A 13,496-nucleotide genomic window follows, 5' to 3' on the forward strand; every position below is an offset into this window, starting at 1 on the left:
GGAGCAATACAAAAACATGTATTACTATAAAAGAAGCCAAAGTAGCTTTATATCTATTTAATTATTGTTAATATAATTCATTTATGTTTTTAATAAAGTTTTAATAATAATAATAATAATAAAAAATAAAATGTTGAGGAAAATTAAAAAAAGAAATCTATTGGTTTGTTTTTGAGAAAATTCAAATTTTCGTTTTTTGGCCAACAAAATTGTATGAGGGTAACTGAAAAAAACGCCTAACGTGAATCTACGCAAAACCTTAACTTTCAAGTTTGAACTCAATCGACCCAAAGGCTTAGGCTGTAAGTGCTTGGACAAACAGACGGAAGGAATCGCGCGACCCACTTTTTTCTACTTCTCTCTTCTTTTTATTAAAATCTTGAGTTTGAAATTTTTCACAAATACAAAACCTGCCATATAGTTCCTATAAGTCGCAAGTAAAAGAAAAGTCAAGTATCATATCGTTGGCGAAATTGAAATTGCCAGTGTGTATTTGATTTTAATTTTTGGACCACTTTTCGTCAAATATTGGGTGGTACCTCAGCCATAACTTGCCAAATGTTTGTTTTTAAATTATCAAGAGTTAAAGGTTTACGGACTTTCGAGTAGTTCCACAAAAAAAACCCACTCATCTCGAATCGCATGATCTTAGTGGCCAGTTGATATTGCCTAGACTTAAATTACACGGCAATAAAGCCATATTCGCTCAAATTGTGTGGCATGTGGCATTGTGTAGTTAAAACCACGTATTCTCCAAGTCGTATTCTTCAATTGCAGGCAAACAAAAGTTATCTTATGACCATAACGATCGGTCCATCGTCGTATTATAAGAAGTAAGGTCCAATCAAACCTCAAGACCAAAGTGATTTTTGGAGGATGTAATGCTCTCCCTTTAATTATTTGAGGATTCTCAGAACTCCAAATATGACAATTTGTATACCCACCGAGTGGTAAATGTGCTTCATCGCTAAAGAAAATTTCGTTCGAAAAATCGCCTTCGACCGCCTGAAGTTCAAATACCCATTCGACGTATCTACGTGTGAGCTGGACTTTATATGGATGTAAGTGTAGATCCAAATGCAATATACGCAATAATATATGTCGCTAAACAGTCCTAACTCCTGAGAACGACGGGGAACCGACATTTGGGTCTTCGGCATCACTATTAATTCAGCAGAGATATTTTTAATGGTAAGAGTGATGCACAGGCCTTACAATATTTATTACCAATCCAGTCCAGTTAAATGTCAGATTTTCAACTGAACACAAAAAAATAAGTTTGACATATGATGAATTCAAGGCCTACACTTTTAAAACCGCGAAATCGATAACCATAACCAAAATCAAAGATTTTTAGAATGTGATACCAATTTTTTTGAGGGAACTCATTTTAAAAATGTCCTAATTTTACTTAAGTCTTGAGCTGAAAAAGAGCTAGTCTAACTAGAAAACAAACTTTCATTTTTTTTTAATATTTGTGCATCGAGTAAAATGGTAAGTCGTCAGAACTATTCTCTTTGAATGAGTTCAATGTAAACTCCATAAAGTTAAGCTATGTTTGACCTTAAGTAATTTATAATAATATCTATAAATAGATATCTTCTTAGTTATCTAAAACTAGAAATAGAAAACAATTTATCAAAAAATGTCAATTATTATATCTGATATTTTTTAAGTTCGACTGAAACGAAATTTCAATTAAAATTCATTGCATAACAACTTCAGTAACACTTTGTAACTTACAAGAAAAAAAAAAGTCCATTGAAATCGATGAGTTTATAATTTTCATTTAGCCAAAACACCTAACCGTTTCAATACACTCCTATAACTACTGCGACCCAGCCGATTTATCTACCTACAATTTCACTCTTACTCTCAATTATAAAAATGTCGTTCAACGATAGCCGCGATGCAGTTTTATTTTTTAGAGTGCGTCTGCGTTTATATTTCTTAGAGACTATTTACTATTAGACGTACATATATAATTTAAATTCCCTCGCACGCCAGATCTAGGTTATCGGATTAACTTACTATCCAAACGCGCATAAAACAGGCTTTTAAGAGCCTGTCATTTGAGTTCCCATAAACCTATAAATCAGTTACAAGTTCCAAATTACATAAATGCACACATAAGTCGACTAAAGTGACCGACCGGCCGATCGAGTGATCAAGTGACCAAGTGAGTAAGAGGAGGAATGACTTTCTTCAATATTAGACGCGCCAAAGCAATTACAAAATTCTCACAGTCCCCAGAAGTAGTTTAAAGTCCTTGCCAGCATATGCGTGCCTATAGCTGAAATCTACGCAGGTCATCGTCTCAAAACCCCAACTGCGAAATCAGAGCTACATATGCGAGATACAACATTCGTAATGTGTTGCATGTTTTACTACACACACACATGGTGTATGGAAATCAGCGAAAAATCCACATCCACGTAATAGTCCGCCAACGCTCTGAGCAAAAACCACACACCACACTCTATAACCGCTATAGCCGCATATAGTAGCGTGCGTCTATAGTTCGCGTCGTCGTAGTTCAATTTCAATGAAAAACCAGGTTTTTGGAATGAAAGTGCGAGTGCTGCTAAGATCACATTGCATCACACAGTGACACGATTTTTAGATTAAAAAATTCAAAAAATATGTATTTTTTTATTCCAAAAACAAAAACCAGCTAAAAACATGTTCGGAATTAGCGATAGCCAAATTTTTAACACTTTTATCAATTTATGAAAAACATGTTAAATTGTTTCAAACACACCTCATTTTTGAATTTTGTCCCACTTTGCTTGCAATGCTTTCCCACTGTAATTTATCAGTCGCTTGGATCAAAAGAACGATAATTGATCGATGCGAGTGAGTAATCTCGGTGAGATATCAACAACGAATAGTAACACAACGCGTAAGATTGACTCCCTCTGGCCATTAAACGTATACAAACAGAATATGGTCCGAGACCGAAGACATCGAGGACTATAGTATACGACAACTGTAGTCACAAACGTTTTGAAGTGAAGTCAAGACGCACAAATTTAGCAGACCATAAATTTAAATCTTATTTCGGATAGACAGTTTCGTCTACATATATAGAGTGCACCGAAAGCCTGCCTTAAGGCTCAAGGAGGATATAGGTATAGTAACTTTGATGCATACGCACTTTGTGGCAGTTAATCCTTCATTGCAACCGATATCTGCATCGACGACGGCGGCACTGATCGTGGATTGTCGGGATAGGTGGTGGTTACGATCTCAACGTATCCAAACTGCCTCTTGTTGGATTTTAATTATTTTGCTCTAAATGTAATATGGTAAATTGTTAGTGAACTGTTGGAGTGCAGTTCCCAATCTATTGGCCCCTAGTCCTACCGATGCCGAAATGTAAATTTTAGGCATGGGAAGGCGATAGTAGTTGTCATTAATTTGAAACCCAATTTTTATGGCATCTTGTAACGCAGCCTACTTAAAAGCCAAAGCGTTGCGCACAAACTTTGTATACATATAGAGAAATACTTTAAAGGCTGATTTGACTATTCGGCCTTTAATGTCTGTGGGATAGATATAACTTACGCAGATTGAATTTTTTCCAGTGGAAGGAAACCTGATTGTGAAGCTTTGTACTGGGTTCGTGCGTTCGTCGTCGCAGTCGGTAAATTGCATGAACGCCTTTTTAGTTAACTTATTCAATTGACTTCAAATGTTATGGTTTAGTTGGTTGGTACGCAAAATTTAATGTTGCGTTAAAAAGTGTCTTGCGTTTTGATTGATGTTTTCAATTAAAATATAAATAAAAGAGGCGTGCATATGGAAAAAGTTGTACTGTGTGTTGTGACAAAAATGTAACTAAAGGTTATTTGTTACATCATCATTTTAATAAACAGAAATAAGGCTTACAAAGTTTGGAGACAGAATGACAAGTTAAATTATCTATAATACAAACCAATTATACAACCTACTGCACTTCGTTTATAATGTCTTCTCAAACTTTGGTCGGAACAAGGTTTGATTTAATGTAAGACTTTTTAACTGACAATTTTTGTACGCATTTTAACTTTAAACATAAGAAATGTTTCAATGATGTCTTCTGCTTTTTTTTAAGAAAAAGTGTTGTTAATGGGCGGTAATTAGAAGCTTATCCATCGATTCAAAAGTTTTAAACGTCAAAACCAATATTACAGATGTACACTTGGGCGTATACGTACTTTATTTGTCTTTCTATTTTTTATTATTGAATATTTGGCTACATTTTTGGCCGCTTTTGTTAAACTTCACTTCACGTTGGTTTTGTTGCATCCAATGTTCTTATTTATCTTAGATTTTAGTTCCAAAAGAGTGGACGTTTTTTTTTAATTATTAAAAAACAGCCATTCAATTTATTTAAAAATCCTTTCTGCATCTCTCGATGTCAACATTCTTAAACAACATTATTTAAAGTAAATGTCTTTACTGATTCTTGAGATATGGACGATGAAAAATGATAACCAGAACAACTCTCTAAAAATCTTTTATTTAAATTCTAGCAACCTTGTTACGTCATTTTCCATTTAAAATTGTTTTTAAAAAATAACTTAATGGAAAACACATTGAAAAATGCATTTTTATTTCAACGAAATTTATTTTATTTGAATGCTACGAAAATACAAAATTCCCTAGATCTTGAATTTTGATATTCAGCTTTATTACCACTTGATCAAGAAATAACAAACAGTACACTATAACATTAAATTGTGCATTTTTATTTCCAAACACAACAATACAAATAGAGTTGCTGGACATTTTCACGACATTTCGACTAAACACTGATTTAATTCTTAGAATTGTTGATTTTGTAGGAAGGTTTCAAATTATTCAATTTCTCCTTCAAAACTGCCCAACCAATTTTCGGTATCGTCTCACAAACCAACACAATTCCCCCCAAAAACCATCCACATATCAGAAAAATCAATGCAAAACTCAAGTGTTTCATTGTCAAGGGAACATGCAATATTGGTTTAATAACTTTTTGTCTCAATTCCGATTGAAAACCAACACTTATCGCCTGTGCAATTGTATCAATCTCCCATTTCATTATCAATCCTGTTTCAAAACTCCTCACAATAAAATCATTTAAAATCTCCTTAAAATGTGAATGTGGTTCTAGAACAAAATTTTGAAAATATTCCGAGGAAATTTGAACTGTTCGAAATAAGGGTTCTTCAAAGAAAGCTTGCAATCGAATCAAGAATTGACCTCTATCACGTGAAACGGTGTAAGCATGTTTGGTGTTACGCATTGAGTTCAAGTTTTCAATATAACTCAGATAGTCGACTGGATAGAGGATCTTGTGGAAATAGGTGTCATCTCGTAGTTCTGGATGGATGATTTGTAGATAATTGACTTCGTAATAGGGCAGCATGAGGCTTATATTATTGTCGTATAAATCCTTGAATGTTTCGTATTGTTTGACTTTGATGAACGCTGTCAGGAATGATGTGAAATAGTCGAGGTAGTAGTTTCCGAAAATGAATGAAAATATCAGAACCTGAGAATGAAAACGATACGCGGTGGTAGGGATCCTTGTGGGCATATTGCCAACCCTCATAAATGTTTCACTAAAACTTTGCCATAAATCAGCTTCATAACTCGAATAGAAGTCCTTCAAGTAGTCCATCAAGGAAATATAAATTGAAGTGATCAAAAGACATAGCCAGAGCATTGGAGAAAACGGCCGTATGAAGTATTGGTGAGAATTTACATTACGATTCCACGGCACCATTACACAATACACGTTGAACTTCAAAGGATAACTTAAATCACATTCCGGAACTGGAGAAAATATATTCGTTGATATGTCAACATCACCGTTTTTACTGGCATAAATGACTGCTCCCAAAATCAACTTATCTGAATTCTCAAGGATTACTTCTTCATAGGTGGCATTGTGTTTGATGATGAAATTTGCAAATATCTGTCCGGAATATCCTCCAATTTTTCGTCGTCCTTTTTTATCATGATACCAAAAACTTCTTGGAATATCTTTTTGAACTGTTGTTCGTACTGGAAAACCATTTAAGTTCGTCATTGCATTGGGAAGTGGACGGTCTTTTCTCAGGGATATCTGTTGCATGGGGTCGTCAGCATAGTTGAGATAAGCATACGAAATATTTTTGCAGAAACCAAAAATTCTTTTAAATTTTTGCTCCCAAAAAAATTCAAAGTGATTTTGAAGAGATTCAGAATTTTCTGTCAAAACAATGACACATTTACGAACTTTAAGTTTTTGAATTACACGATGAAATAAAGCAAATAAGGAGTTTGTATCTTTTTCTTCTTTGACTATCAAAATAGTGTTTCTATTAATAGTTTCATCTAAATTCGTGGAGGTTTGAAAATTCAATATTGGTTTGTTGCTATTAATTCTCATAAATTTTCCAAGGAACTCCTCATCAAATCCAACAAAAGCCAACGTAGCTGAATTACTTTCAATGTAAACTTTTTCAATGAGATTATTGAAGCCAATGTTAATTCCATTAACAGATCCAAGCTGAATTGACAGGAGAAGAAGTTTGAAAAAGCACATTTTTAAAGCAAATAATAATAAGAGAAATAAGCGTACTTTTTTAGATAAAACCTTTCAGCTTGGAGACGGAAATACATTTAAACAAACCGTTTTCATTTGTAAAAACATATTACGATTTGATTTCTATAAAAGCTCATCTAGATTTAATAAGTGGCTTTAAAAAATTAATCCTTTTAATAAAATTATCGAAATAGGAAATAGCAGCCGTATTGCGGAAATTCAATACAGATTATACCTTTGGTAGGAAATGGGTGAACAAATTGCAGGTTGTTGTTAATACTTTAACTAATGAAAAGTCTGACAAAATTGTGCGTGAAATGGCAGTTTCAAAGTTCATTATTTTAAACTCCATGCAACATATTTTTGTCTAAGAAGTTATTCAATTGACTTTCATAAAATTAAATCAAAATATTAACAATAATTCTTTTAAGTCTCATTGTTTGCCTTTTTTGCGATTTTTAAAAGTCTTAACTTAAAAGTTTTAACCGGAATAATTCCCACCTATAAAATATAAGGATTTTAATGAGATTTTAAAAACAAAATTAGGTGACGCAACAGTCACTTACAACTAACTTACTGGTCCCATACGGACACTCTAAGTTAAAACAGTCCAACACAGTAACCATCATGCCACGGGTAACTTCAGGAGATTTTAGAGCTTTTTACAAAACATCATCTTTGTAGGATTTTTTCGAAGCAAATCAATTTTGTTTGTATAATTTGCATTGACTATTGAAACGACCAGTTACATAGTTGAAAGTGTTAATACTTTTTAAACACCAGAGTGAATTCAAATTTGTTAAAATATCCCGAAAAAATTAGTTTTTGTATGGAAGACTTACATAGTTGAAAGTGTTAATACTTTTTAAACACCAGAATGAATTCAAATTTGTTGAAATATCCCAAAAAAATTAGTTTTTGTATGGAAACAAATAATTTCTATTTAGGGTTGCCAACGTCCAAAACAAGTAAAGTCTAAACATACAAAAAAACGAAGCATTATTTGATTTAAAAATTCGTTTTCCAGTTTACGACATTCAACTTGAAAAATACGAGTTTTCATAAGATGTGTTTCGCATTTCCTGTTTTTGTCGGTCACATCTCAAGCCACCGTAGAAATATCGACTTCAACGTGACGTAATATCAAATTGGTATAAATTTGAAAAAAAAAATTACGAAACGTTTTTTTTTATAATTCTATAAAACTGAACAAAAATATTTGTCACCTCAAATATTATGCGAAAAAAAATGATAAATGATAATCCAGTAAAATTTTGAAAAAAAATCGAAGCAACATTTTCTTACAAAAAATAAAAACTTTAAAAACATAATACTTTATGTTGGCAACAACAAGATATTGCTTTCAAACTACTTTTTTCTTATATAAAATATTTATTTTTTGGTCAAAATTTTTAAACGAATGAAACTGTAAGATTTTTGTACTTAAAACAAGAATATTCAAAAAATTCTACGCAAAATAGTAGAAACTGAAGCTCGATTCGAATTTTGGGAGAATAGATGAAGGTATTGACTTACAAATTATTTAATTTTACGAAAAATGTTATTATTAACGTAAGATAATGTTTTTAATTAGATCCTATCGATATTTTTTTGATCCCTAATAAAAACTTTTAAAAAACGTTGTTGGAATTGCTAAAAATTGGTTTTCGACTAAAAATTAAATTATTTTACCATATGCGAAAAATGCGATTGACAACTTTTTTAAAACAGATAACAAAAAACTGATAAAAAATATTTTTCCACTCAAGTTTGTTTGTTTTCACAAAATGTTGCTATAAATACATGGCCGGATTGAAAGTAGGGCAACCGGGGCGGAATCCCCGGGCCTCCACAAACAGGGGGCCCTACAATAGAGACTTCCAAAAAAGTTTGTTTCAAATTCGAACTAGTGAAAACAAGTAAACATCTCTTCCTTTGATAGTTTTTTTTTGCTTTTTTACCTTTACCTACAGTACTTTGTAAATACATGATTATTGACCTATATTAATCTGAAATAACAGAAATCATTGATCTATATTTGTTCACTCAAATCAGTGAAATATTAAAATCTCAAATGGCCTGATAGGATGCACTTTCAATTCACTACCCTTCTTGAGGGAGGACCCCAATCACTGCGTGGGGTGGGTGCTTTCCCGCAACCTCGGAGGTTGGGTATAGGATTTCACATCCCAACAATTTTGTTTTTTCTTATATATATGTACACATAAATTGATTGCTGTTTATGAAATCGAAGAAGCTCTAACCAGCATATCTTACAAAAAAGAGCAAAAAGACACCGTGAGGAATGAAGCAACGCACCTTCTACAGAAGATGAGTGGTCTCGAAACCGCTTTGTTTGCAACATTTCGTAACAATATCTTGGAGCAATTTAACGCTACAAACAAGATGTTGCAAGACCCAAAAATGGTTATTGAACCGGTAATGCAGGCACTGGAATCATTGAAATCATTCGTGAATATGTACAATCACTCACCCGCACCAGAACAAGAAATGTGAGGTTGAATTCGCTCGATTACGGCAAAGCACAAAACGCAAATCTGTCACCCAAGGAAAAATACTAAATATCCGCCTTCATCCCAGTGATTGGCCAGCTATCATTGCATTCCTATATAAAGCTGTACGTTCGAGATTTGGATTCCTGAATCACATCAAGAAGATGGATGCTGAAAATTTGCACGCGGTAGCAGAGGCATTTGTGAAAGTGTATTCCGATGATTTACAGCCTAGTCTTGGTAATGATTTGGTGTGTCTTTGATTGACTCATACAAAAAGGAAAAGGACTATAGAACAGATCAATCGTCGGAACTATTTGACTACCAAATTCTCGAAAATCAAACTTTCAGAGCTACATTTCTAGACCTCGAAATTGCATTGAGTATGTAATTGATTGTGATGGTAACAAATTGCACTGGGGAGCGCTCATTTTTAAAATGTAAATCATAAAAATAGGTTCGAGCCGTCTATTGAAGCTTTCTCTCCTGAGCATTGAAAGCGATTTACTCCGAAAACTGGATTTCAACAAAATCATCAACGATTTTTCGGCGAAAAAATCTCGAAAGGTTGCGTTCGTTAGCCCTAAAATTTAATTTCACATAATTCTTTTTTCCGTTTATATTTATGTATATGTGTTTGTTCAATACTAAAGGAATTTACTTGGTTTCACAATAATTGTTTTATTTTAAAACTCGAGTGAAAACAAAACGGTTTACTTTACTTTGAAAATATTTGGGGCGAGGGGGCCTTCGCTCCTTTATTGACCCGTGGCCTCTATACCTCTGAATCCGGCCCTGATTAATATATTGTAAAACTTTAAGAAAAAAACGTCAGAATACTACGTGGTAACTTGTCGTAATGCTGGGATCTAAAAAAGTTTGATTTTTTTAACCAAGTGGATTATAGAGCACGAAAAGAGCCCTGAATTTTGACATCATTTGAATATCGAAATTCGAAATGTTCTGTTTAGATCTTAATTTATTTATAATACAGCACTAAAGTAATTTAAAAAAAATGTGTAAGCTTAAAAGATAATTCAAAAAGTCAAGAACTATATGCTTTATTTTTCTGAGATTTTCCAACAAAAATGCTTTCATATAATTGCGAACTAAAAAATAATACTGAAAAAAAATATAATACAAAAACGTATTATTTCGAAGTCATGGATAAAATATTGTACATATTCGTTTAATTTTAAGAAACAACGAATTGATAGTTTTTAATAATGAGATAAATGTCAAAATTTTCAATTTGATAATAAATTCCTATCAAAATTTAACCAGAATCATTATTTTAAATTTTGACACATATGGATTTAACTAACCTTTGAGAAAAACTGTTTATAAAGGCTTTGAACGTAATGTGACTTACATATCTTCATAGATTTATGCTTATTTCACTTTTTGCTATGACGAATCTACGAGTATAAACAATATTTATGTATGTAAATAGTAGGAGTAAGTTAAGTGGTATTCATATGGCATAGGATGTCGAATGATAAATGAATTGGAATACAAATGAGATGAATAAATCATTGTGTCTCTAAAGATCAGATGAAATTGAGTCATTATATTACATACCAACCTAAGTATGTTATAAATGTCAATGATGACATTTTGAATGGATCACATTTTTGCAATATTCTTTTGTTTAGTGAAAAATGAAATGATAAATGAAATCCAATTTTTGCACTAAACATAAAATTCAAAAAGCCTTAAGGCCGATATACACAATATCAAAAAGATATATCAATTTGTATAACCATGCTTGAAATTTAATTTTCAAAAACTACTTAAACAAAATAAAATAAAACACTTCGTTTTTCGTGTGAAGAAGTTGAAAAAAAAAAACCAAAACACTCTTAGTGGCCTTCAATGTGATTAAGACTAAAACAAAAACAAAAATGAATCATATCAGGAATCATTTTGTTATGTTGAAGAGGTCAAAGACTTTCTAAAAAATCATCAATACCTTAGGTACCTTACTTATATTTTACATAAATTTACTCCCAACAGATGGCGACAACATTGATTTATGTTAATCATTCTCTTTTGTATATCGTTAAACACCTTTTTGTATCTATTCATGTTGACAACTTCTGCAGTTCGGAGGTCAATACCTTCACTAAAAAAACAAACATACTTAAAACTAAAAAATGACAAATAAAAGGCGTGTTGCACTCTTGTATATGCAAAAATACACCTCTCTCTGCTTGAAAAACACTTCGCGGCGATATAACTATAATAATCCATGGCCCAAAAATATTGTGTTAATTAACATATTGAAACTGAAAGGTATCTCACTGCCTCCATCTTCGACCAAACCCCAAAATATTTATCACCAAATTCGCATTGTTAAGGTCTCAAGCACACAGCGGGAGAGTCGCACCGCGCATGCAACATACGAATAACTCCCATATACTCATATCCGTTAACACCACAAATAATGCGCTGACAATGATTGCACGCTTATGGTGCCGCCGCACCGCTTAACCACTGCTGCCGACGCCGCAGCTTCTTAGCAGGTGCATGCAACATACAAGTTGCACCTTCATGGCACTGTAAGCATGCATTGCTATACGACTACTAGTAGGTACCTATAGAAGAGCTACAATTTTCTGCACGCTTTTTAGAGAGACGTGATTTTTTCAAACCACGCTCCACTGCAACGGTCGCGTAGCGTCGCGTCGTCGTCGTCGGTCGGTGGCACGATGTTAAAAATGATTTATCTTTGTGTCATTGGCATTGAAATCAATTTTTGTGTTGTGGTTTTGTAGCTCTTTTACCTATCTAAGCTTTAACGTTTGAATGAAATGTAAATTGCAATGTAGGACAGTAGCAGTATAGCGCGCAGCGCAGTCACTTTGACTTTATACGCTAATAATACAAAATCTACTATTTTAATAGTGAATGAATGAATATGAAAATATAATGACCGCTAACTGATTGCTGTCTCGCCTTTATTAATAGTTGAACACAAAATATTGATTCAATTTTGATTAATTGGGGTTATGGTAATAAATTGGTGTATCTATATAGTTTTGTTTTTTTTTTTTAGTTTTCGGCTCCGATGTTTGTACATTTGTAAGATTTTGTTTTTATGATAAAAATGTTTTGATTAGAAAAATTGAACTTCTGTATTACCTTGACTCTTTTAGGTTACTTAATATTTTGTAAACAACACAAATTATTAGCACTTTCCACTTCAATGAGCTCAGAGAAATAACTTGTCTTTTTTTAAGCTTTTAAGTTAAAAGAAACATTGCAGGGAGCTCTTGTTTTTTTTTTGTGAGCTATTGGATGACAACTCAGGGCTTTTAGAAGACATTTTAAGTGCTTGGAAAATTTCTTCACTAAAGCCTTGGAAAATCTGAAGCAATCTGTGGTGGCGATCGAGATAAAAAATGGATCTGAATGAATATCAACATCCCCACCGCATCACAAGGCTTTTAATACCTATTTAATTATATGAATGGTATTTGATGCATTAGTTTATATGCAGAAAAAAACCACATCGGAAGTAATTACACCAAAGTCGTGCCATAGGTCAAACTTAACGAAATCACAGTTCAAGTTTAAAATGAATCATTTCAGATTGACGGGTGTTTGCTAATGAAGCGCGATGTTGCCACATTATTTATACAAAGTCTTTCCAAAAAACTATGATATTGTATATAAAGCAAATAAAGATTGGGTTCGTGAAGAAGTATTTCTTTCAATTTTTAAATGTCCCAAAATTCTTTACCAATATCAGTTCGAAATTTTAAGAGCACGTTGCAACTTGGGGTCTGATTTTTGCTATGCAATTGAGCTTCCTTTTTTAAGATTTGATCGGTTTTGTATTCCCTTCCACACTTTTTAATAGATACAAATAATTTTAAGCGTGCTTTTCGGGAAACAGCAAAATGAACTCACTATTGATACATTTTGTCAATAAGTACAAAGAGGATTGGTCACTCATAGGTTAGATTTTTCCAAAGTGTTGGTAAGTGTAAAGAGTTTTTAATTTGTATGTAAAGGGTGTCCCAAAATGAACCCAAAATCTTGTCATCGGTGAAGAATATTTTAGGAACTCTTAAAAAATAACAATTTAAATTTAAGGTTAAACATTTTAAAGTTGATAAAAATGCTGAGCGTGTGTTGTTTTGTTGAATAATAATTGTTTTAAAAAATAATAAAGAGTTTCTAGAATACCAATAGAATTGGTTAAAAGTCGCAACCTTGCATAGAAAGGCAGGGAAAGCAAATAATAAACAAAAAACAATTAATCAATAGTTAGAGAAATACCAAAATGGATGTTCAATTTTCCTACATATGTAAATATTTCCATATTTAATTTTAGAGCATATTAATTTCAGCAAATTTACATAAAACAATAAAAATGGTCCTAAATTATATTTTTTTATATTTTTAGTGTAAAAAATATT

The 13,496-nt window shown here is 32.6% G+C and overlaps 2 protein-coding genes across 2 annotated transcripts in view; one reads left to right on the forward strand and one right to left on the reverse strand.

Annotated features, from left to right (window-relative positions):
• The window catches only part of LOC129952244 (uncharacterized), a 29,090-nt gene that overhangs the window by 10,458 nt on the left and 5,136 nt on the right, over positions 1 to 13,496 (forward strand). The window lies entirely within an intron of this gene.
• Positions 4,802 to 6,556, reverse strand: LOC129950782 (uncharacterized). Its single transcript, XM_056062700.1, has one exon. The coding sequence runs from the start codon at positions 6,554 to 6,556 to the stop codon at positions 4,802 to 4,804; it is 1,755 nt and encodes a 584-aa protein (XP_055918675.1).

The sequence above is a fragment of the Eupeodes corollae genome, chromosome 3 (assembly GCF_945859685.1).
Source record: "Eupeodes corollae chromosome 3, idEupCoro1.1, whole genome shotgun sequence".
Lineage (NCBI taxonomy): Eukaryota > Metazoa > Arthropoda > Insecta > Diptera > Syrphidae > Eupeodes > Eupeodes corollae.